Source organism: Harpegnathos saltator, unplaced genomic scaffold (genome assembly GCF_003227715.2).
Source record: "Harpegnathos saltator strain DR-91 unplaced genomic scaffold, Hsal_v8.6 scaffold202, whole genome shotgun sequence".
Taxonomy (NCBI): Eukaryota; Metazoa; Arthropoda; class Insecta; order Hymenoptera; family Formicidae; genus Harpegnathos; species Harpegnathos saltator.
The window spans coordinates 1,809,946-1,836,105 of record NW_020229987.1 but is presented as its reverse complement, the minus strand read 5'-3'; the positions used below and the strand labels follow the sequence as shown (position 1 = coordinate 1,836,105).

General features: G+C 39.8%; 1 protein-coding gene across 1 annotated transcript; it reads left to right on the top strand.

The window, feature by feature from the left end:
* The first annotated feature begins 19 nt into the window (after positions 1-19).
* On the top strand, positions 20-25,506 carry kdn (citrate synthase). The gene is made up of 4 exons (XM_011145753.3): positions 20-222; positions 20,528-20,683; positions 22,491-23,414; positions 23,570-25,506. Exons 1-4 carry the CDS (start codon positions 178-180, stop codon positions 23,834-23,836), a joined length of 1,392 nt encoding a protein of 463 aa, XP_011144055.1. The 5' UTR covers positions 20-177; the 3' UTR covers positions 23,837-25,506.
* Positions 25,507-26,160: the final 654 nt, after the last annotated feature.

Sequence of the window (26,160 nt, the reverse complement as noted above, 5' to 3'; positions counted from 1 at the left end):
CGTTCCGTGGCACAGTAGTGAAAGCAGCGCGGCCCAAATCAGTCGAGTCGAGGCGCCGGAGTACCGCGTGGCCGGTCGGTCAGTAGTCAGTCGAGTCGAGTCGAATCGGTCGTTCGAGGGAGAAACTAGAGGGAGAAACACCGCGCAAGCAGGATTTAACAAGTAGGCAAGACAAAAATGGCGCTCTTTCGCTTCACCCCTAAACGCTGCCTCGAAGTGCAGGTGAGTGGACGCGCTTTTTTCCACCCCTCGCGGAGGTTCGCGAGTTTCGCGCGCCGTTTCGCACACGTCGCTTTCGAAGTTATCGGCCGATTCGTTCAATTCGCCGGCATCCGCTCCGATATTCCGAGCGAAAGGGAGAAAGAATCGCGAAATTCGCAGGGCGGCTTCGTTCGAACGCGGGCGACCGCGACGTTCTATCGACCGCCGTGGCGGCCGCGTCTCGAAGCCCGCTCTCTCTCGCGAGAAGGCACCTGCGGAAACTTCCAAATTTGTCGATCGAATCGCGATCAAGGATAATTTTCCGGCCACCTTCCAGACGCGAATCCCGCTTTTAGCGAAGAGTGAAACGGTGCTGAAGGTATGTGTACGTGTGTACCACATACAATATCGACGGTGCACATATATGCGTGTGGCGCGCAGGTTGCGAACCTGTGTGAGTGTCGTGAAATGAGCATGGTGAGCAGAATCTTTATCGTAGAACCGTTAGATGAATCATAAAGCCGACTTTTCGGGAGGAATATGTTTGTGTGCTAAAACATATGACGCAGATTGTGACACGTCACTTGAAATATTTTAGATTTCGAAGGGAATTCCAAGTACCGGAAGAAAGAACAATCTTTCTCCTTATATGGTTAATAAACTGTAATCGTAAACTGAAACCAAGAGCAAGATAACATAACGTCTCGTAGATCTGTGGATTGTGTAGCGTGTTGTTATGTGATCTCGCGCGAATTTAGATTATCACCGATAATAAATAATTATTATCGTTAATGCGATAAGTTAATCATCATTGACAGATTTTTCGTTGCGTGCAAATGTTTCTGTAATGAAGAAAGAGACACGAGGTTCTCTTCAAGGACGCGATTATGTCGACAGGGACTATAGATTTATTAATAATGTGTTTGTACGCGTCTTCGTAGGTTGATCTGATAATAGACACGAGAAAGAACGTCACAATTAACAAATGTTTCGTGTTGTACGCGCGTGTATTGTAATTTTCGTGAAAAGAATTTTAGTCTCTTGTACACACGGTGTCTCAGAAAACCGGAGTTTAATTCAAATATCAGATGCCTCGACAAAAAAATATTTGACTTTCTTTGTTGACGAGAAGGAGGAAATGATGATCTCCGCTCGAAAAAGAGGGAGCGGAAGTTTAATATCCGGATCGATAGTTTCGGGACGTGGATGTGAAAAGGATTATGTAAGGATCTCGGGTTGACGAGCGTACGAGCACTCGACCCGCGATCGATTCGCGACTCCCCGGCCGGCGCGGGCGGTGCATCCTGTGTCGCGTGCAACGTGGTGCACCGCATCGAATCGATCCGGGAATCCCGCGAGGAAATCATCTCTGAATTATTCGCATTCGCGATTGATCTCGGCGGACGCGTGACGTTTCACGTCACGACGCTCTCGCTCTCCTCGTGAAAATACGCCGAAATGCAGGGGCGTGAATATTTCGCTATTTGTCTTATCAAAAACCAGTTATCGAATGGCATGCGTTTGGACTCCGTAATCTCGCATTATTTGCATGCAACCGCGTGACGGCGAGCAGCTCGAATCTGAAGCGCGCTATGCATTGTGAGGATTCACCTGCGAGGTACACGTTCCGCTCTTTTTTATTAACATAGAACATAGAATTAACATGAGCGTCAATGACGCTTACGTAATGAATATCTTAACGAGACAACGTCGAGTACCCGGCTATTCGCACAAGTTGACTAACGATAATCGAAGGAACGTGCGAGAGAAAAGAGAGAGAGAGAGAGAGAGAGAGAGAGAGAGAGAGAGAGAGAGAGAGGACACGACGCTTATTGCATAAGAATTGCTCCCTAGAAAAATTTTGCATTTTATAATTATATTAAATGTAAAATTCTGCAAATTTATTCAGCATCGGAATTGCCTTTTAATCTTTTCTTTTTTATTATTACTAGCTGAATATCAAATTGTCAGCTGACGTTTGGCCTCGAAAACATAGAATTGCAGTCGATTTAAAGATTGAAAAAAACAGAACTACGCGATTTACATTTTAATAGAGAGTGAAAAGAAAATGATGTAAAAAGAAGGCCAATTCTAAGCTCGTTAGCCGATATACTCGCCGCGTAACACTGACGTCAGGCTTTTTTTCCTTCTCTTCAATTAACCACAACGTGTAATTTCACGACGACGTTTGAGAACCGGCGAGTTGCTGCTTTACGTGTTGAATCACTCTTTCCCTCTCTCCTCCCACGAGCGAAATAGATAATCGGGATCGCGAATCCGCACAGTCAAAGGATCTTGCGATTCGCGCGGCATAAGAAAATCAATTGCACGCGCGATTATGCAATATGTGTACCGACGCATGCCGCTTCGAAATTATAACGGGCGTATTTACCTGCTCGCGCCTTACGCCGCGTGACTCTGCAAAATTCACGCGTGCGCATGTACGAAATATCTGAAGAGAAATATCCGGTCAGAAATCAGATTCTCAAATCGCTATTTCAGCAAGTCGATAAACATTATTACAGCTGGCAAGTTGAACAAAATGCAATTGTAGAGACTTTTGGAATTTACATTGATTATCCAAGTGTTGCCACAAATCGAGCAGATTCTACAACAATGTGAAACAAAAATTTCCATGATGGTTTACGACAGAATATATTACATATGTATATAAATCTGACGATAAACATTATTACAGCTGGCGAGTCGAACGAAATATAACCGCAGAAACTTTTGGAATTTACATTGATTATCCAAGTGTTGCCACAAATCGAGCGAATTCTACAACAAAGTGAAACAAAAATATCCATGGTGATTTACGACAGAATATATTATACATATATATTATACAGAATATATTATACATATGTAAGTCTGACGATAAACATTATTACAGCTGACGAGTTGGACGAAATGTAATCGTACAGACTTTTGAAATTTACATTGATTATTCAAATATTGTCACAAATCGAACAGATTCTACAACAATATGAAACAGAAATTTTCATGATGATTTACAACGAAAATAATATATTACTGTTGCGAAACGAGAAATGTATAAACTGGATCTTCTTTCGAGCATGTCACAACGTGTCGGAACAAAAGATACTCTGTGCGGCGTCCATCTCATTTCGTTCAGTACTCCAGCAAAGCCGCGCGAGTCGTATTCCCGTTTAAAGCGACAGCAATTAACATGTTATTTAAAAATATGCCTCGCAATTATTTAAAAATATGTCATGCATCGAATAATTCATTAAACAAAGTTTGGAAATGGAAGGAATCATTCGCGATGAAAAATTTATCACTCGTCTATTAAGCTTATCATTAAACCATCTGATAAATTCCATTTTTTAAGACACAGAAATAACTTTGATTTTTTATAGTTTTCACGACATGAATAGAGATCGCGACTTCCTGGAAATTGCGAATTCCTTTTCTCCCTCGTGCACGTAATGAGGATAAAATCGACGAGACATTACACAACGCACGTACGCGCGCGCGTGTGTGTATATATGTAGTACAAGAACACACACATACACACACATATACAAACATAGGACTTGCACACGTGGCGTGCATGCTCTCGAGGATCCTCTTTGCCGGCACAGAATGCCCATTGAACAGTTTTGTAAAGTGGTGCTAATTTTAGCGTCGATTTCGAGGTCGAAAATCCGCCTGCAGCCCCGTAATCTACATTGATCGCGACCTAGTCTGACCACGATCACGTGGTACACATATAATCTGGCCCGCAATTAAACCAAGTCGATCGATCGATCCTCCCCGACCTTCCGAGTCGACCGAAAGATCTCATTAGTCGGGATTTTCAATTAGAAGGCGCAATGCGCATTGGAAGGATTCCGCGACAGATTCTTCGACAAATGCGTCGGTTGTTTCGTGAAAATAAATATTACAAATAGATGCAAAAAATGACATTTTATATTCAACCTTCTCCATATTCAATGATAAGTATCCATTTAAATGGTATTATTTAAATAACAAATTATTTAAATAGCGAGGCCTTTCTGTCAAATTGATCTCAACCGTAAGATTTTCCTCGTTACTCTTTAATAATACTTGGAAATTCAAACAATTTTTAAATTCAGGTTCTGAATTCGCGTTCTGAATTTACAAATCGCACTCAAGTCCGTCGAGTGTGAGAAAAAACTTCGATGTTTATCAGGCTATAATTTACTGGTGATTTCGATAATCGTTCATATCATAACTGGATGTTCGCGTGCGTCGTGTTGATTATTTGGTTAATTAATCAACCGTTTTCGGACGTGTCTCGATAAATACGAGCCACGCGGCTCGTATTATGTCATGCCATGTGATACGTCACATCCAGACACGATACTAGTGACTAAAAGTCGCTAATGAGTCGGAGTCTCATAATAAGTTTGACGTACACATACTCACCGAAGTGAGTATGAGCAATGCGCGATCGATTTGCTCGTTGGATTATTATAACGATTATTTCAAGAAACCTCGCGACTGGTTAAATGTGCAATTCAATGTGTCAAGGTCGACAAGGTTGCGCACATCCGTGTCAAGTGACGTTTCTCGATCGTGAAATGGCAGTATAATAATATATAATCAATGTGCAGTGTAATAATCATTTCAGCGAAGCTATCGCTGGTACAGGATCGCGTCTTGCGATCCTGCAAGACGCAAGCTCCTTGACAGGAGGAATCGACGGGTCGATTACGCGGGGACTGAATTTCTCGCGTCACGATTCTTGGCAAAGGCGACCGACGCGACGGAGCACTTACTGTCTTGCTCGCGTGTGTACACACACGTTTCTTTTCGCCTGTTACCTAATGCAACTGCGAGACACGTCGTCCTATCGCGTAACGCACTATTTCAGGGCCGATTCTTTCGTTCCTCAGGCCGGCTCGCGAACGTGTCGTCTATTGTTAGACATCTCAATCCGACCACGGGTGTCAACATCATAGTTTCACCGTTCCATCGTCGCGCATTTCGTAAGATCTCTCCTGTCGAACGATGTCGAAAAACTGTCTCAAGCGCTCGTATTACGAGGTTGAATTAGTTCTGGTCGCTAGCAACAGATGGCTTTAGTAACAAATTAATTGTTAGTACGAATGTTAGATTTATCCCTTGGACAGTCTTTTAAATAATAATGCAATAATGCAAATTTTTTTTAACCCTTTAAGTCAGCATATGTTAGATAGTAAGTTTGTATAAGCGCAGGCAAGATGGGCTAGTTCCCAACGCCATCTGTACTCTTTGTTTTAATAATAAAAAAAAGTAGGAATGTTGAAATCTGGCAATGTACTGAAAGATTTGACATTTCTCTACGATATATGACAGTTTGCGCGCTATTGTCACTGATAGTTGCATTGTTTATACGTGTCTAAAATGGATCATACAAAATTGCATTTTCGGCATTCATTACTTTTCTGTTTGATTTGAAAAAATTGGCAACTGAAGCTCATGAGATGCTTGTTACAACTTATGGTGATCAAGCTCGTATTCCAACTGTAAATTTTGATTTCAACGATTCAAAAGTGATGATTTCGATTTGAGTGACGAAGAACGTGCCAGTCAACCCCAAAAATTCGAGGATTCTGAATTGCAAGCATTATTGAATGAAAACACCGCTAAACGGAAAAACAATTGGCTGAACAACTCAACGTTGATAAATCAACAATTTTTAAGCGCCTACACGCCATGGGAAAAATTCAAAAGGAAGGCAAATGGGTCCCACATGAATTGAGTGAAAGTGCTATTGCAAATCGTTTGAATATCGCCATGTCTTTGCTTGCCAGACAGAAAAAAAGAGTTTTTCGTAGCGAATTGTAACTGGAGATGAAAAGTGGACTTATTTTAATAATCCAAAGCGAAAAATTCATGGGTTGGTCCAGGACAACCGTCAACATCGATACCAAAACGGAACAATTGAACAAATTAAATGATGAATTGATGCTGGCTAGCGATAGCCAGCAATAAACGCAAAGCGATTCTTTTGCACGATAATTGTCCACATGTTGCTTCAATCATTAAACAAGCATTGTTAGAGCTCAAATGGGAAATCCTTCCTCACCCAGCGTACTCTCTAGACCTAGCACCATCTGATTACCATCTATTCCGAGCGATGCAACACGCTTTGGCGGATACACACTTCAATAATTACGAAGATGTGCAAAAATAGGTGTCTGATCGCTTCGAGAGACAGATCGTTCTATCGTCGCGGAATCGTTAGGTTGCCAGAAAGATGGGAAAGGCTTCGGGAAACGACGGGAAATATTTTGGTCGATATAAATTTAACCATTCCTTTAAAATAAAGATAAAAAATTGACAAAATAAGAATAAGAAGATATGACAGAATTAATTCAACCTCCTAACAATTCCCAAGCGACTCCAGAGCTGAGTTCCTCACGATAAAAGCCGCGAACATGACGAGACGTCTCGAGACATTCTGGAATCGTTATTCGCGCTAAAATCTCTTCAGGGTTTTACCTGACTTTGCGTCTGGCGTCGAACGATATCTCGTTATAACGAGCGAGATTCGGAACTAACGCAACGGCGCTATTTCGAGCGACCTCTGTTATGTCATGGTTTTAAAATTACATACGTCGGGACGCGGTCTTCGTAAGCAAATCGCGCCGATTCGCCGGGGATGATTATTAATTCGTCAAAGACTCGGTGTTACTCGACGCACTCTTTCGAGCGAGTTGTTTTTTCTGTCTTCATAGCCTCGCAAAGCGTCTGAGTACTACTGAGTGTGCTGCAAATATCTGGCCGATATCGCGGCGGATAAACACGCGGAAGGTGTTATCGCATCTCGGTTATTAAGAATATCATTAAATATTGACTCATATGCTCTTGCATGTATCTTATAATACACTCTGCGTGCGTCTCTTTTTTTCTGGGTGACATTCCTTTTTGATGTATCCGGACATGTGCACCGAGCTGGCCGAAGGTTGCCTTACTCTTTTTGTTTTAATCTGTTTGTGTTACTCTCTGTCTCGCCGGAGTACCTGGTGGTTCAGTCTCTTCCCGCAGAGTTCACATATCGTAACATCGTAATCGTTGTTTTCACGGGAGTTTTATCTTTATAGTCGTTGCGACTATCAAGTGAGAGACGGGGGAAATAAAGAATAGGAGAGAGAACCGCGGTCGTATGATCGAATAAGAGAATTCTAACGAGTCGGTAACGGAGCAGTTAGTCTCAATAGAAATTTTATCGGGACGAGAAGCGGCGCTACGCGCGCTCTCCTTGTTGCTCACTTTAATGTCATTCGAGCGATTAAATGGCGCGAGATAAAATTAGGCAATTGTGTGTGCAGCGGGTGTGTGCCAGCTAATACCCTTCACAGAGTCGTTACGTAATTGGCGATAACGAGCGAGTGTTATCACATCTGGCGCACACGCTACTCGCTGACAATTAATTGAAACCGTGACGCTCGTTGATCTGATTGCAAAGCGAGTACGACAGATTATCGTGCTTTTCACAAAAATGAGATTCTCGATTAATAGAATCTGCCGAATACGTCGGCGACTCCCAACCTCGCGAGCCTCTTCAACCTCGATTTTATCATTGAGAGGAAAAGCATCGCGCGGTGACGTCAAAACCATTATCGCTATCGATACTTCGAGATCTCACAATGTCAGAAAGATAGTTCTTCTGATTATATATTGAAAAAAGTCGACATATCAAAAGAGAACGTTTTCGCTCCTGCAATTGCTCTTGCGTGCGACTTAACGTTCGATTATATCATACGTATTTTCATGTACACAAAGAAAAAAAATTGTTTTGCTAAATACAAGCAGATAATTAGTCGCTCAGAAATGTATGATAACTTGCACCGCGTAACAGTTTTTATTGCACCGCTATTGTGCGACCTAGAATGCTAGAATCCTAGGAACAAAAGATAAAAACCGCTTGTGAACGAACGTGATAGGAAGACCGTGGATCGGAGACCATAATCGTGCGTGGCGTGTATAGAACTTTCTTTTGTACTTCCCGAGATGAATTGCACGGCCGATGTTTTACGGGATTGTGTGAAACAATTGCTTCATTTTGCCTGTGTTTCTCCGCTACTCTCTGCCCTTTTTTCGTTCTTCTTTCCTTAACATCCAAAAAGGAATATTCTATTTTTTAAATGATTTTTCCCATTTTACAGAAAAAGGATTCCTCTTGTGACAAAGCGATTAAAGTGAAGCACTCATCTAAAATTTATTAGATATTATTCTGTTTTCCTCTTATATCAATTAACTTTCCTTTTATTTTGAAGAGGAATATGTTGATTTGAATATCGGCTTCTTTTGTTCAGTCATGCTCTATTTCCAGACATGAAAAAACGACCATAAGAGTCAGAATATTTGGAACGCTTTTCAGAAAAGATATGTGTGTTGCTGTAACATATAACGAAAATAATTTATCTATATTTCGTCAAATACAATTTATAATCTATTGGAAGAAGTTGAATAATATATCCTTTCTTTTAACTATATTTCATGTAATTGGTTATGATGAACATCTTTGTAATTATAAAATTTATAACAAAACTGATTGGGAATTTATTTGTTATGATAATCTTATTTCATTCGTGTCTACTTATTGTAGAAATGGAGTACATCTATCTATATATATATTACTTTTCGCTATCCGTTATAATAATTTTTTCAAAATAATTATTATAACCAGTAAGAATGAAGTACAGTAAGAATAAAGAAAATTCTTCTCTCAAGAAAAGATTAAATAATCTGTGTATAAAAGGAAATTTATATTAAAATCAATAAGATTTGCATTATACATATAACATATAATCCCTCTAACTTTAAGAATAATGTGTTTATTAGAGATGTGCGAATCAAGAATTTTTATGTCGAATCGAATCGAATCTCATTTTTTAAATTCGAATCGAATCGAATTTATGAAATTTCACTCGAATTCGAATAAAATCGAATAAAATCGAATCGAATCATTAAAAAATTTAACATGACCATTAAACATGCAAATAATGATGGAAGATTTTAATATGAAAGGGAATATTGATATTGTAATATCATCTTAAAGTAAAATATATATTTAAATAGTTAAAGTAATTTATAATTAAGTTATTAATTATAAGTTAAGTTAATTACAAGTTAATGGTTCAAACATACAGACTCAGATGGCTCATTTTGTAGCTGATGCATGCAAACGATAATGTATTTGATTCCTATTCGAATTATTCGGATTCGAATCATAGGGATTCGGATTCGAATCGAATCGAATTACACTAGATTCGATTCGATTTAATTCGAATTCGAATAGTTCGCACATCTCTAGTGTTTATATTTTCCTCGTAATCTTAGAGGAATCCTTTTAAAACCATATATAAGTATAAAATCCTCTAAAATTTAGATAATTCCGCTTGTTCTGAAATTATTTTTTTTTGGGTGAATTGTACGGCCGATATTTCACGGGATCGTGTAAAATACAGGATTTATTTTATTTCGTGTTTTTTCGCTATACTCTTCGCTCTTTGTTCGTTTTTCTTTCCTTCGTCTGCTCTGTCTCCGTTCTGTTTGCCTCCCGTTTAATTTGTCTTTTCGTCGCGGTGAAGAGAACTTCTCTTATATCTTCGTGGGTGCAGGAGAAGAAGCGGAGATGTCTATTACGTGAACGTGACGTTTGTGTCGGATCGAAGGAGGGAAATATTCACGCTCGACGAAGGTCTACGGTCTCTCTTTCTTGGCCGATAAACCGGTTTTAGGTGCCTCCACTTTTGTTCCCGGCACGGTTTTTTATGGCTAAAGAATGGCGTAACCGTAGAGTGTGAATCCCCTGGATTTAGCATGTTCGATTACAGTTTCATACATCCGATGGGACGAAAATACTCGTCACACAACATGGCCTTCTCAGGTCTCAAAAATTCATCGCCATCTGTTTGCCACATTTCCAATTCCATTCGGATTACGTACCTCAGGATGCTGCTTTAGCAACATTTGCAATGGAAACATTAAAGTGAAAAAGTACGATATTTTGCAATGTCGGTCGCCGGCACAATCAATGAACGCATGAATCGTCTGCAAATCGCCGACACGCCTATGTACTCAAAGTCCAGTGATAAAGCAGCAGTACAATATAATTTCCATATATATAAATATAAAGGAATGCAGAATGCGGCGCGAAGTACGACGTTCTAATGATCGACGCGCAAATAATCATTAACAAACGCCGAATATTCGCTTATTTATTTTCGCTTTTGACAAACTTTCAGTCTGGAGAGAATCGCTCACTCGGAACCGGCTCGCAGTCGAACAAGTCGCAGCGATGATCTAAACGTGTTTTTCGACGGTTTGCTAGATCTTGGAGTTCTTGTATTTCTTTTTATGATTACACCTCTTCGATACGCTAATTCAAACGCAAACAATTGTTGTCCTCGTGCAGGAATCGTCGCGATGACGCGTGTCGCTAAAGATGTATTCTTTATCACGTTTTATGACGTTATCTCGATCTCGTGTCCCGCGAAGACTGCAACGATCGCGCTTTTCGTCGCGCAGCAATTGTACTTTTACGATCGCCGGCAATGTTATAATACGCACGAAAGAAGATAATCACGGGCGCGATTATGCGAGTCACGGTGCAAAGTAAAGTAGCGTACCATAAAATGACGTCAAGCGAGCCGGCGCATCGCCGACATATGGGAGAGCGATTGGTTTGCCGAGGCGAGACGAGCCCACCGATCGGAAGTCGGTACACACCAGCACGTTCACCGACGCAACTGACTATCGGCAATTAATCGTCAGTTACGCGGATTACAATCGATCATATCGACGCAACGCGGAAAGACGACGAAAGAAATGTTCATCACGTTTGGCCGCGCATCGTCCGCGTCACGCTCAGGTGGCGCTTTCAGAAATATATAACATGACACAACGTGACCTCGTCGTCAGATCCTGAGACCGTGAAGTCGACCAGGACATCTCGTGACGCAGGACGCTTGCGACATACGTACCGTTTTCATGAAATCCTTTCGCCGATGAAATCGCGCGGGGATGTCTCTCCCCCTTCACTATCCCTGTCTCTCTTTTTCTTTTGGAAATCTAATGAGACGATCTATCGTCGGGATTTCGAGTTGTTGAGAGTTATGTAACGCCATTTTTAATGTGCGTTGATTGAGGTACAGCATACGCGAGGAGGAAGAGGCGGCTGGTTTTCGTACGGACGGAATTACGTTTTTGCCACGTGTCGATGACGACGCAAGGACGCGCGCCGTGTGTTTCGTTTGCCACATGTGCACATAATGTCGATGTGCTTGTGCGGCGAGCACAGAAACTCTTATCGGCTAGCTTCCGGGCTGCGAACTACGTGGAGAATTTACACATGTCGAAAGATACATGTGGTCGATTGCAAAATTATAATCGTCATTCCGTACAATACCTATCTCCAGATCTCCCGTGCGGTAAATACTTGCGATAACATTCCATCGCTCGCGGTTAAACCGATACTAATCTCGCGTTCGGTGCCACGTAAAGCGACACGACTCGCATTTCGCACAATGCAATCTCGTTTCGCGACCGAGGAGCCGTCGAGTGCGAATTGATTCGCGAGATCTTTATAATCGCCGAAGAAAAATTATACATAACGCATGTACGTAAGAAATAAAACAAAATCTACCAAATGGAAAAAATTATCGTGTGACATAATTGGTAATAAATTTATATATTTATATTTGTTGTTATTATATTAATAATCCTGACGTTGAAAGAGTAGGTAGAGCCCTCGATGGAAGAGGGGCTTCCTAAACATTTCTTTTGCAAATGTAAAGGCAACGAAAAATTCTCTCGAGCGTTGCAAAGTTACACTCTTGTGCCGGCATTAAATTGTTTCCAACGAGCTGTCACTTTTCCGAAGTGACTACAGTCGTCGCTACATTTTATTAAGTTAACCGCGTATCTGCAAGGGTCAATCGAATTGCTGGCACGGGTATGATTGACCCTCGAAGATCATGACCTTCCAATTACCATTGACCGGATCTGCGGTCTAAAAGTCAAGCTTTAATGGTGACATTGAATCGAGATAGATCGATAAGAGTTGTTTTCTCATCGCAAAATTGCAAACTGATAATCTCTAACGATAACTCGAGTGCACCGACTTCGATCGGACAAGAAATCTTCGATTTTCGCTGATGAGAGATCAAGATGCTCCGTTCTGACGAGTGCAGCAACAGATTATTACGGATGATAACATTTTCATTACTGCACCCAAAGAAAAATAATTTCAGAACAAGCGGAATCATCTAAATTTTGGAGGATTTTATTCTTATATACGGCCTCAAGAAAATTCCTCTAAGATTCAAAGGAAAATATTATAAATACATTATTCTTAAAAGTTAGAGGGATTATACGTTATATGCATAATGCAAATCTTATTGATTTTAATATAAATTTCCTCTTATACACAGATTATTTAATCTTTTCTTAAAAAGATTACTATTTATTCTTACTATACTTTATTCTTATTGGTTAATTCGAAAAAATTATTATAATGTATATATAGCGAAAAGTAATATATACAGGGTATGCCTAAAAGTATGTTACAAATTTTAAGAGCGTATTCTAAAAGTCAAAATAAGAAAAAAAGTTCCTATAAACATGAGTCTAAAAATGCCTTCCCTCCGAGTTATAGCTCCCTAAAATTAGAGGGAGAAAGATCGTCGAAATTTTCCACAGCGTAATAATTAATAGTGACCTTCATTTTTATGTGGTTTTGACAATTTAGTCCGATTTTGTGGGGGAGATATGGAGAGGGGGTGTTAATTTTCAAATGGCCATATTCTTTTATTTTTCGTCGTATCGAATATGACTATTTGAAAATTAGCATCCCCCTCCATATCTCTCCCTCAAAATTGGACCAGATTGTCAAAACCACATCAAAATGAAGGTCACTATTAATTATTAATTATTACGCTGTGCAAAATTTCGACGATCTTTTTCCCCCCAACTTTAGGGGGCTATAACTCGGAGGGAAAGCATTTTTGAACACATGTTTCTTTTCTTCTTTCTTCTCTTATTTCTTTTCTTATTTTGACTTCTAGAATACGCCCTTAAAATTTGTAACATACTTTTAGATACACCCTGTATATAGACGTACTTTTGGCTCCATTTCTACAATAAGTAGGAACGAATAAAATAAGATCATAATAACAAGCAGATTTTTAATCAGTTTTGTTATGGACTTTATAGCTATAAAGATGTTCATCATAACTAATTGCATGAAACATAGTTAAAAGGAAGAATATATTATTCCACTTCTTGCAATAGATTATAAACTGTATGTGACCAAATATGGGTGAATTGTCTTTCTTTATATGTTACAGTGACACACATACCTTTTTTAAAAAGCGTTCCAAATATTCCGACCCACGAACATATGGTTATTTTTTCGTTCATATCTGGAAGTAGAGCACGACTGAACAAAAGAAGCCGACATTCCAATCAACATATTTCTCTTGATAGAATAAGAGGAAAATTAATTGATATAAGAGGAAATCCTCTTTGAAATAAGAGGGAAACAGTTGATATCTAATAAATAATAATAATAATAATATCTAATAAATTTTCGACGAATGCTTCACTTTAATTGCTTTATCGAAAGAGGAATCCTTTTTGTATAAAAGGCTTCGCTTAGAATATGAGACTATGGGAAAAATCACTTTACAAATAGAATACTTTTTTTGTGCGTATATGAAGTCACTAGTTATCGCTCGGTCGAAAGAATTACTCAGAATGAGATTCACGTCGAGCTCGCAGCAGAAGGAGCAGCAACGTGGAATTTCCGACGCCCTGGCATCGATTCTCTCACGCTCGCATCGTGCACGCTGAATTTCACGATCAGTCAAAGTCTTCTTATTTTTAGCAGTTTCATTGGCTTGCTTGCTAGATTCGCGTCTCGCCTGTAAACAGTGTTTGCTATTTGCCAAATGTGACCGATCGCGGAATGGGAAGCGCAGACGTTGCCTAAATCTTACGAGAGTAATTCGCTTCATTAAAACAGTCGTACTTACGCCAAACTATTTTTATTTATTTACTTTTTTTATTGTGTGCGCTTCCTAAATCCACTTTTCTGGATTTTTCTTCGCGCTTCGGCGCTCCTTTTTCGAAGCTCCGCTGCCTCGAGTTCGAGGCTGCAATTTTGCCGCGAACTTCATAGTTGACCGTCTCGATCGATCGATCGATCGACCGATCGAGAGGATACATTATCGAAAGCGCGATTCGCGCGCTTTGTGAAAGGGTCACGGTCAGCAGATTATATTCAAATGCAAGCCTTGCGTTCAGTCTTGCCGTGGCGACTACACAATCGTGCTCTACCACATTTGCGTAAAAAATAGCGCGGACGGGCGCGTTATCAGGCAGACGATAAGAAGAATATTACGCGAGATAAGAAATGGATCTTTAAACCGAGTCCTCCTTGAATCGAAAGGTGTGTATGAAATGCACTCGTGGTTGCTTCGTTTTTCTGCGGGGTTTAACGCAGCTTTCCTTTATCTTTCTTTCGATACGATTACGATTTGCGCGTTTCACGCAAGTTACATTCGAGGGTATTCTCATTGTTTATCTTGAGTATTTGAGCCACGCTTCTACTCCTTGTGTGGGTGTTAGTTCTTTATCTTCAAACTTATCGTGTGTCATACCTCGTTGAATAACTGCAGTTATTTTCTCAGGTAATCATTTCAGAAATGTTAGATAATGACGATTGAGTTAACAGATAATTAAGCAATTAAGAGTGTTAATATGAATTCAAGGTTTTTCGTGTTTGTCTGGAACTTTGGAAGTATATTGCGGGCAAGATGGGCGTAACGATAATCAATATTTGTCGACTGTGTTAATTAGACAGTTAAAAACGAAGTTCTTTCTAAGAGACGAAGTCGGCTTACGGTAACGATAAATAAATCATTCAATATCTGAAGTGAAAGACAGACGAAGGGTAATTGCTAATTAATAAACTGATTAGTCAACTTCTGTCTCACAACGTCAGAGATAAACGGCCGGAGGGAGGTGTAAAGTCCAATTTGCGGAGTCGCTCTCCTACAATGACGAGAATGTTCTCCATTTAATGGAGAGCTGGGAAAAAGCGATGAAAACACTGGGGAATTCCGCACGGACAAAAGTTGACACGAATAAAGTCCCCGTGTCATCTCTCGCGGAGAGATTAAAATCGCGCGCGTATACGCTTCGCTGTTCGTTGTTCACTGTTAATTAGAACTATTTCGTTCGAAAATAGCGGCTCAAATTATTAAAGTGTTCGAACCGCAAGGTGAAATCAATCCGCTGACGACGTTACCCGTCAACGTCGTTTCCTCCACTTTCCGGACTTCGACTCGACCCGATTAACTTAGCATTATCACGGAATATACATGCAAATGTTCGCGACGCTATCACGCGCGTGTGGAAGTCAAAACTAATATGCTGCTAATCACAAGACGTCTTCTGTCGTCTTGTCGCGAAAAAGTACCGCGGAGAAGTTGCCTCGTCAGAAATTACATCGTAATCGACGCGACGTAATCCGGATAAAACGTTCCGCAAGGAACGCATCACGCGACGTTCTCGTTTTATTAAAACAGAGAAGAACGATAAGAAAAAAGAGAGAGAGAATCACATCCGATCGCTCGGTATCTGGCGAATATGCCGGAATCGCAGTCACGAGCACCGCCAGTGCTCGTGCACGTGCTCCCGCGTTTTCGATTACGCGGCAATTTGTTTGTTACCGTCCCTCGTCGAGAAATTTATAAGTTTTACGGTTTCTCTTGTTATTTTTATCGACGTTTTCATCCGTCGGCTTAATTGTTGTAACTAACATTATCATTGTCATTACATATATACCACTATAATCATTGTCTCGTTATGTTATAATTCTTATTATCGTTACGCATTACGCATATTGCTGTTCTTTTATAGTCGTGCTAATTGCTCCTAAAGTTACTCGCAAAGCCGCTATCTTCTCAAATTTGAACGTGTCAACTTCGCGATTGCAAGTAAAAACTTCACGTAAGTGTCTCTAAATTGAAGTCTCCTATCGTATCGAAAATGACAACGATTATCCTTTGGAGAATCACCCCAAAAAAAGTAATTGCAGAACAAGAGGAATCATCTAAATTTTAGAGGATTTTATTCTTATATATGATTTCAAGAGGATTTCTCTGAGATTAAAAGAAAAATATAATAAACACATTATTCTTAAAATTAGAGGGATTACATGTTATATGTATAATGCAAATCTTATTGATTTTAATATAAATTTCCTCTTATACACAAATTATTTAATCTTTTTTTAAGAGGATTATTATTTATTTTTACTGTACTTTATTCTTACTGGTTATACTAAATATTTTGAAAAAATTATTGTAATGTACAGCGAAAAGTAATATATATACAGGGTGATCCGAAATTCCCGCATTCGGAGTACAGGACATGATACTTTATGTTGAAATAAACAACTTTTTCTTTTAGTAAAATTGCGCCCGACAAGTAGTTTTTATAGAAGAATGTGTTAAAGTTAACGAATAAGTGCTCTTGCCTATGTGGCGCTCAGGGCCGGCGCGCGCCCCTCACTCGCGTGTACCTAATCAGTGATTAATTAGTAAGATTCATAAGTAATGCCTTTTAAGGCGCTCATACGGCTCTGTTGTGATTAGTTTACGACATCTTAAAACTGTATTTAAGACAATCTTAAATAATAAGAATCAACTATGAACAATAGCGGGATTTGACTTTCTTCCATATTGTATTGCTTAAATAATGAAAAGTTAATAAAATAAGTACTGCCTTTATTTCTTACGTAATAAATGAATAAAAAATTGTCTGAGTCTACAATATCATCTGAAAATAAAAACAAATGTAAATAGTAATATGCTTTGCGAATTGTGAAATCCCGGTATTGTTTATAGTTGATTCTTATTATTTAAAATTGTCTTAAGTACAATCTTAAGATGTCGTCAACTAATCACAACAGAGCCGTATAAGCGTCTTCAAAGATATTAATACTTATGAATACTAGAATACTTACTGACTAGATATACGCGAGTGAGGTGCGTGAGCCGGCTCTGAGCGCGCTACATAAATAAGAGCACTTATTCGTTAACTTTAACACGTTCTTCTGCAAAAACTACTTGTCGGACGCAATTTTGCTGAAGGAAAAAGTTGTTTGTTTTAGCATAAAATATCATGTCCTGTACTCCGAATGCGGGAATTTCGGATCACCCTGTATATATATATAGATGTCCTTCTGGCTCCAGTTCTACAATGGGTAGGTACAAATGAAATAAGATAATCATAACAAATAAATTTCCAATCATAGTTTTGTTATGGACTTCATAGCTACAAAGATGTTCATCATAACCAATTGTATGATACATAGTTAAAGGAAAGAATATATTATTCAACTTCTTGCAATAGATTATAAACTGTATTTGACTAAATGTAGATAAATTGATATTTATGCATAAAAGGAGCCTTCTCCCCGATTTAATTTATTTTTAAATATGTTGTTGGGGGAGTCTTTCTGAGTCGTTTCATATATATATATATATACAGGGTGATTCAAAACAACCTTCCATTATTAAAAGTATAAAATCCTGATAAAATTCTAAAACAACTTTTCCTCTTGCAAAATTTTGGCAAAAGCTTAGATTTTAAATTATTAACAAAAATAGTAGACCTATTGCGGGTCGGGTACGGGAGGTAGACAGGTGCGGCGCAACTCACCGTCAGACGTGGGCGCTAACGCGGAGGAATCCCCGCAGCAATCAGCTGATCACACTACACATGTTATACACTAGCTACGTTCCAATATTCATTGCCAGCATAAAAATCTGTATTTTCTGTGACGTTAGGTGATTGTTATAACTGGCAAAAATTTTGGAAAACAGCCAGGATTGTACGCGCACACACATGTAAGCACGTTCTCGGTCTCTCCGAGTCTTTCTGTCTCTTTCTCACTCATTCACTCGTATTCATTGCACGACCAATGCGAAGCGGCAGTCGTGCGTGGTGGGGGATGGACCAATGGACATCCCGCGACGATCGTATAAACGCGTTGAAACAATCGATGCGTTAATCAATAATCCTGCGATTATTGGAAGCGTTAACGTCAAGACGATATGGCAGCATACACGAACGAAGAATATTATGACATGTTATTGACACTCGGAGCCTGTCACGGCCAGGTCGCCGCTGCTGCTCGAAGATACGCCGAGCTGTACCCCAACCGAGCAAGACATCCGTCGCACCACGTTACAGATACAAAATACAGATTTTTATGCTGGCAATGAATATTGGAACGTAGCTAGTGTATAACATGTGTAGTGTGATCAGCTGATTGCTGCGGGGATTGCTCCGCGTTAGCGCCCACGTCTGACGGTGAGTTGCGCCGCACCTGTCTACCTCCCGTACCCGACCCGCAATAGGTCTACTATTTTTGTTAATAATTTAAAATCTAAGCTTTTGCCAAAATTTTGCAAGAGGAAAAGTTGTTTCAGAATTTCATCAGGATTTTATACTTTTAATAATGGAAGGTTGTTTTGAATCACCCTGTATATATATAAGGGTCGGACGCAAATAGCTTCGGAAATATAAGCTGAGAAACGATGAAGGTAGTAAATATGAAAATTCATTTAAAGTAATAAATCACCGAAACATACACACACACCGAAGGGTCTCGTCTGGTCGAACTTGCGTCACGTGGAAAATCGCACTCATGTGACACAGAACAATACGACTTTCCATATGAAGCGAGTTTCATCCGTCAAGGGAGGGTACTGGTGGAGGGGTCTGTTTGTTTATGTTTTCAAAATGACTCTATTGGTTTGTTTATGTTTGAATTTCTTCATATATTTTCGACGAAGAACATTCAGCATTCACTTAGAGACCGTCTCATCGTACAGTTTTCGGAACGTGAAGAATAATGAAACTACACGAATTTCTATCCTTTTTCAACCTATATCTCCGAAGCTATTTGCGTCCGACCCTTATATATGTATATGAAACGACTCAGAAAGACTCCCTCAACAACATATTTATTGTAAAAATAAATTAAATCGGGGAGGACGTCCCTTTTATGCATAAATACCGATAAATTATCTTCGTTATATGTTACAGCAACACACATACCTTTTTTACAAAGCGTTCCAAATATCCTGACCCACGAACCTACGGTTATTTTTTCATTCATGTCTGGAGGTATAGCATGATTAAACAAAATAAGCGGACATTCAAATCAACATATTCCTCTTCATATAAGAGGAGAATTAATTGATACAAGAGGAAATCCTCTTGAAATAAGAGGGAAATAGAATCATATCTAATAAACTGGAAATGATTGGTTCACTTTAATCGCTTCATCGAAAGAGGAATCTTTTCCCTATAAAAAGCTTCGCTTAGAATATGAGACTATAGGAAAAATCACTTTACAAATAGAATATTTTTTTTTAGGTGATAAAATAACCGCGCGGGGTTAGTCCTCGTTGCTAATGCGCGTTTCCGCGAGCGGCATGTTGTCGATAATGACCTCAAACGCGAGACTTCGGGCGACCTCGTGCGCTCTTATCCAAGTTCTCATGACGTTCGATAATACGTATCGAGATGAAAAGTGATTTCAGATTTTTCGCACCATTTCGCACCACAAAGAGACGATTACGCGCTTGAGCGGAGAAAACCGCTTTATTAATTTTATTTTTTATCGCGTAACTTAATCATCGTGCTCTTTCTTTCTCTCGGATTATTTCATAACAATTCAACAGACCGATTTCCTCCGTGGCGCTTCCCTCCTTTATTACTACGGATTATTTCGACAAACGAATTATTTTCGACAATTTTGCGAATTACACAGCGGCTCGTGGGAGAGAAGGAGAGAAGTCTGCCTATTTTTAGAAGTCTGGTGTGTCCTATCATTTGAGTTACGAAATCAGCAATTTATCGTCGCGCGAGAGCCCAATGAACACTTGCGTGTGCACCGTCGTCAATACGATTGTTAATGGTTTGTTCTTTTTACGTAACGCACGCGTGCTCCTCGCCGTCATAATTCTTCGCACGACGCGCATATCAAGTTTTCACCAAAGCTCAAGATTGACAAAAATCGACAATTCAGGAAACAATTTAATTAGATAAGAAATTCTTTTGGAGACCGAAATTTGCATCGTGTATTAAAAAAGAGCAATTTATCAAATTACCATAAATTTATCAAACACACAACTGATACGGAAAACATTATAGAAATTCTGTAGAATTTAACTTGCAATTATAGCAAAGATAGTAATAATTACAAAAATCGTCCAGAGGCTCTATAATCATCAATTTTACCCCTTTTTCTTTTTTGCAGAAAATAACATCGGCGGTGTTCACACGCCAACTGACTGATGCGTCAACGGATCTCAAGAAGATTCTGTCCGACAAGATCCCGAGAGAGCAGGAACGTGTCAAAGCCTTCCGTAAGGATCATGGCTCCACGAAAGTCGGCGAAGTCACCGTAGACATGGTAAGCGTTCTATCATAGTGTCTCCTTCAAGATCAATAATAATCCAGAGTCCTTTTATTCCCAGCGCTACGCGATAAAGCAATTGAATTCACTATCCTTCCTCTGAATTCTGAATTGGTTTTATATTTTGATCGTTTTATTTTTGCAATTGTTTTATTTTGCTAAAAATACTGCGCGTCGCTCTTTTCAATTACAACTCTGTTTATTATCACGTACATTATAGACGTATTTTCATAGTTGTCACAGTTAACCACGTAGTGAACGCGAAATTTCATGAAGTCGGTAAGACTAGCAAATTCTCCCCAAGGGCAGTCGTTGACTAATAAAATGAGGAAAGACCTTTAGCTTACTGTGTTTTTGAGAGCTACTCTGACGATAAGGCCCAACAAACGGGCTGCAGAATGATTGCTGGACCGCGTGCCTATTATGTGATCGGCATGCATTTAACCGATATTTAGAAAAATAGAAATAGATCTTTTAAAAATTATTATTTGATATTTTAATATTCATTTAAAATGTTTTAAAAATTAGTTTTGATCTTAAAAATATATTAATGATCTTTTAAAAATATTATAAGTGACCTTTAAAAAAACATGTTTGATCTTTATAAAAAAAGTAATTGATCTTTATAATATTAAATTTGCCATTTATAATTGTGATCTTTAAAAAATGAAATTTGATCATTATAAAATATACGGATTCGGGGTATAACGTGCTGCTATTTCATATAAATTTTTTAAATTAGAGAATCAGTGCTTCATTTTGAGGTTTACAATGTTGGCGGATAGGCGTATTCGTGCGTTTTCATAACCAACGAATGTAATTTAATGAAAACTAATCCATACTTATCTTTATCGTGAGTTCAATACTAGCGAAATATATTTATCGTAGTAAAAAAAAGGTAAGTTTTATTCTTGGATGTATGTTTATTAATATAAAATTAATAATAAATTAACCTTTAGTTTACCATGGTTATTAATGATCACCTACAATTTAAAAAATATCACTTTTAATATATAAATTTCATTTTTTATTCTAAAACATCAACTATTATTTATAAAGATCATTAATTATTTTATTAATTATCATCACTGTTTTTTAAATATCTTATAAATATATAAGTAAATATTTATTATATAAAAATATCAAATTTCATTTATAATGTTCAAAATAGTAAGTAAAAGATCATTCGATAAATTTAAAGATCATTCATGAATTTTAAATTTCAAACCAATTTTTTTAATAGTAGCGATGTGTAGCGATCAAAAATATTTTTTAAAAATCAGTTAATTTTTCCCCCTATGTGATCGCGATAACCACGCGATGTGACAGTTCCTATCGGGACACACGAGTTTTTTGTATCCAAAAATGGCGTATTTTTATACCTCAATTATCAGCTGCATATGTTGATTACTCGATTAATCGTCATCCAGCGAGTCGTCTCGCGTATGATAATCTTATCCACGTAAAGCTCTTGCTCGTTGCTCCACCAATACTGCGCAGTTGATGATCGCCGATCTAATCGTAGTTCACCAACACTAACAACATTGTAATTTATGTCCCTGTCTGCAAAAAATACGCAAACTAGATACTCAGTTATTATATGTGATATTCATACCAATACTAATAATCGAACAATATCCTAAGATAAACTCATTGAGAAATTTGGACTCGCTGACAAGCGAGTATCTGTTGCTCGTTGAAGAGGTTGAATTCGAGAAAATCGACTATTGTTGAGCGAGAGAAAATTAATTCGAGCAAGCGTTTTTCGGCGTTCAACCATCTCAACACGCTTCAATTTTCGCAGATGTACGGCGGCATGCGCGGAATCAAAGGCCTCGTGTGGGAACCCTCGGTGCTCGACCCGGAGGAGGGTATCCGTTTCCGCGGCAAGTCCATCCCCGAGTGCCAGAAGCTGCTGCCGAAGGCGCCTGGCGGCGCGGAGCCGCTGCCGGAGGGTCTCTTCTGGCTGCTGATCACCGGCGACGTGCCGACCGACGCACAGGTGAAGGCCATCTCGCAGGAGTGGGCGTCCAGGAGCTCGCTACCCGAGCACGTGGTGAAGGCGCTCAACAACTTCCCCAAGAGCCTGCACCCGATGACGCAATTCTCCGCTGCGATCACCCTGCTGAACAGCGACAGCGAGTTCGTGCGAGCGTACAGCAAGGGCGTGCACAAGAGCAAGTACTGGGAGAGCGTGTACGATGACTCGATGAACCTGATCGCCAAGCTGCCGGTGGTCGCGGCCACCATCTACCGCAACATCTACAAGGGCGGTAAAGGCTTGGGCTCGGTCGACGCCGGCAAGGACTGGTCTTGGAATTTCGCCAACATGCTCGGTTACGACAAACCGCAGTTCATCGAGCTGATGCGCCTGTACCTCACCATACATTCAGACCACGAGGGCGGCAACGTGTCTGCGCACACTACCCATTTGGTGGGATCCGCCCTGTCGGATCCTTACCTATCCTTCGCCGCTGGTATGAACGGCTTGGCCGGACCTCTGCACGGCTTGGCGAATCAGGAAGTGTTGGTCTGGCTGGAGAAACTGCGCAGCCAGGTGGGCGACAGCCCTAGCGACGAGAAGCTCAAGGAGTTTATCTGGAACACGCTGAAGAGCGGTCAGGTGGTGCCCGGTTACGGACACGCCGTCCTCAGGAAGACCGACCCCAGGTACACGTGTCAGAGGGAGTTCGCGCTCAAGCACCTGCCGGACGATCCGTTGTTCAAGGTGAGTCGCGTTTCTGAGATCGTTTCGAGCGAGCAAAAAGCGAAAGTAAATTAAGATAAGTTGATTGTAATCCTCTGGTCTAATATTGACACTTGATAATATCCGCACTTGATCGAAACCTGATTCTTAACCAATGCCACTTCACTCTCTCGCAGTTGGTAGCGCAAGTGTACAAGGTAGTACCGCCTGTACTTCTGGAGACCGGCAAGGTGAAGAACCCGTGGCCGAACGTGGACGCGCACTCGGGCGTGTTACTGCAGTACTACGGCATGAAGGAGATGAACTACTACACGGTCCTGTTCGGAGTATCCCGCGCGTTAGGTGTGCTCGCTTCTCTGGTGTGGGACCGCGCCCTAGGATTGCCCATCGAGAGGCCCAAGTCTCTCAGCACCGATCTCCTCATGAAGGCCGTCAAGGCATAAGCTTGTCCGGCAATCAACGGCGATATCAGCGTTATCACTTCTCCACGTCTCATCGTATCTCGGCCCTCGATCTCCAGCGGAGCGTCGATAACGACGTCGAGCTCGAACTTTATGACGCGACGGGCGCGACCTTCGAGACCTTTAAGATTTTGATACTTCGACCTCGACGGAGTCTCATCTCAACGAGTGCGCCTTACCGAGCGAACGAGCGTACGAAAGAGCGAGAGAGAAAAAGGAAAAAGAGAAAGAGCGCGTGTACGGGCGAATAAATGAATAACTGTGCGAGTGAGTGAGATACAAGGCTAGGTCAACATCGACAAATCAACACGACAAATAATTATATCATAACGACGTATTATCTAAACGTATCATTAAGAGCAGATACGCCAACGCTTCGCGTCCGGTCATATGCGCGCATACGTTTTCCGTAAACGTAACATTAATTTCGCACTGGTCTTACAGACCTATATAATGTCTTACATTGCTGGTACTCTCTGGACGGTGCCTCAACCAGTCGATCGAGTACAGTTCCCGCGACATAGTTATTTATCCGAACAGAAACGTAGATTTCGTTCGATTAGTTGAAACTGCCAGATCTCTGCGAGCGGAATCCGAAGATCCAAAAGAGAGTTTCAGGAATCCCTCGACCGCCTGGGAAACTTCTTTTGGGATTCCGCGCTATTTAGAAGTATGATTAAGTACATAATTATACGGGATAGAGAATTGTACCAGGAATAGGATAATATATATCGTATAAGACGCTACTGTAAATACAATTATCGCTCAATATTCAGCAACACATTGACTGTCACGTTGATCGCTACGATATTTACGTCAATGGTCGGTGTGTTTATTAGCGGTAATGCCAGCAACATAAAGCCAGTGAGAAATAACAAAGGTGCATGAAAATATGACTCGTGGAGTCGCGTAGAACACAGAATGTCGCAGACATCATCGAGATGTCCTAACGATGACAGTTCGGATAATGCCTTTAGGAACTTGGAACTACCTGAAACTGTATTTGAATAGCATGAATTGAGCAAATTTAATATCATTATTATCGCCTCGTTACTTGAAAAATCGCACTGCCCGAAGGTGTTATCATATATTCTACTTCGTCTTTACTTACTTTTATTTTTTAATCAAAACTCCTGTGTTTGAATTTTAGGGCAAAAATACGAGGTATTCCAAGGAGTCTGTAAGAATAAACAATAAATTTCAAGGCAATAGAGTTAGCGCATCGCACATTGCTAATGCGCGGTGTTACTAGTGCTAATATAGATTTCCCTATCAACAACTTAACATCTTCCTCAGGAAGTCCATTGCAAGTAATTGCACTTAGGAAAAAAATGCAGAATGCGAGATGAAGTAGAGAATTACTTAAGAATAATGAAGCGAAAAGGAGAGCACGTTCTATCAGCTAAACATGTCTTTTTTATTCCAATTTTCCAATTTTATCAGGCACCAAAATATTATATATTGTTATATTTTTTAATATAAGCATTATAAAATGTAATAATATATATTATACAATCACACACCGTCGCAAATCGTCACTGCTCGCGTAAAATGAAACATCATGGACATTAATGAATTTGTCACGAGAATGAATGCGTGTGTGAGTATTTTATTTATAATGAACGTGAAAATAAATGGACATTACGATACAATTGACTACGGATAACTATAGTTGTAAAATTTCTTCCTTATGTAGCGTATGAGGTTGCTTTAAAAGTTGCACCTATTAGAACATCAAGCATAAATTCAACTAATGAATCGTTTGACGTGTGTTAAAAGAACTAATTCGAAAAATATGTAATTTCTTTGTACATCGGAAATTCCGACTACAAAGTGCATTAAGCATTCTTGAAAAATAAAATTTAATATTGGGTGTACAAATTAGTTCGGTCCGTTTTCAAAAGATGGCTTCGGCTGTTATGAATGGTTCATAGTGACTGCCGATTTTGGCGGTTTCAGAGAGGTTAGACAATAATATTCAGTTTATATCGCTTTGAGTTTCATACAAAAACCTTGCTTTTTACAGTGTTGAAAATGTCGAATTTTGTGTTAGCACCAAGCAGCATTTGCGGGAGGTTTTAATTTTCTGCTTTAATTGGAAGAAAAGTGCAGCTGAAGCCCATCGAATGCTTGTTGAAGTTTATGGTGACGCTGCTCCAACTGATAAATCATGTAGGGAATGGTTTCGACGTTTCAAGGATAGAGACTTCAGCGTCGAAGACAAGCCTCGCTCTGGACAGCCAAAAAAATTCGAGGACAAAGAATTAGAGGCATTACTCGAAGAAGATCAGAGTCAAACGCAAGAG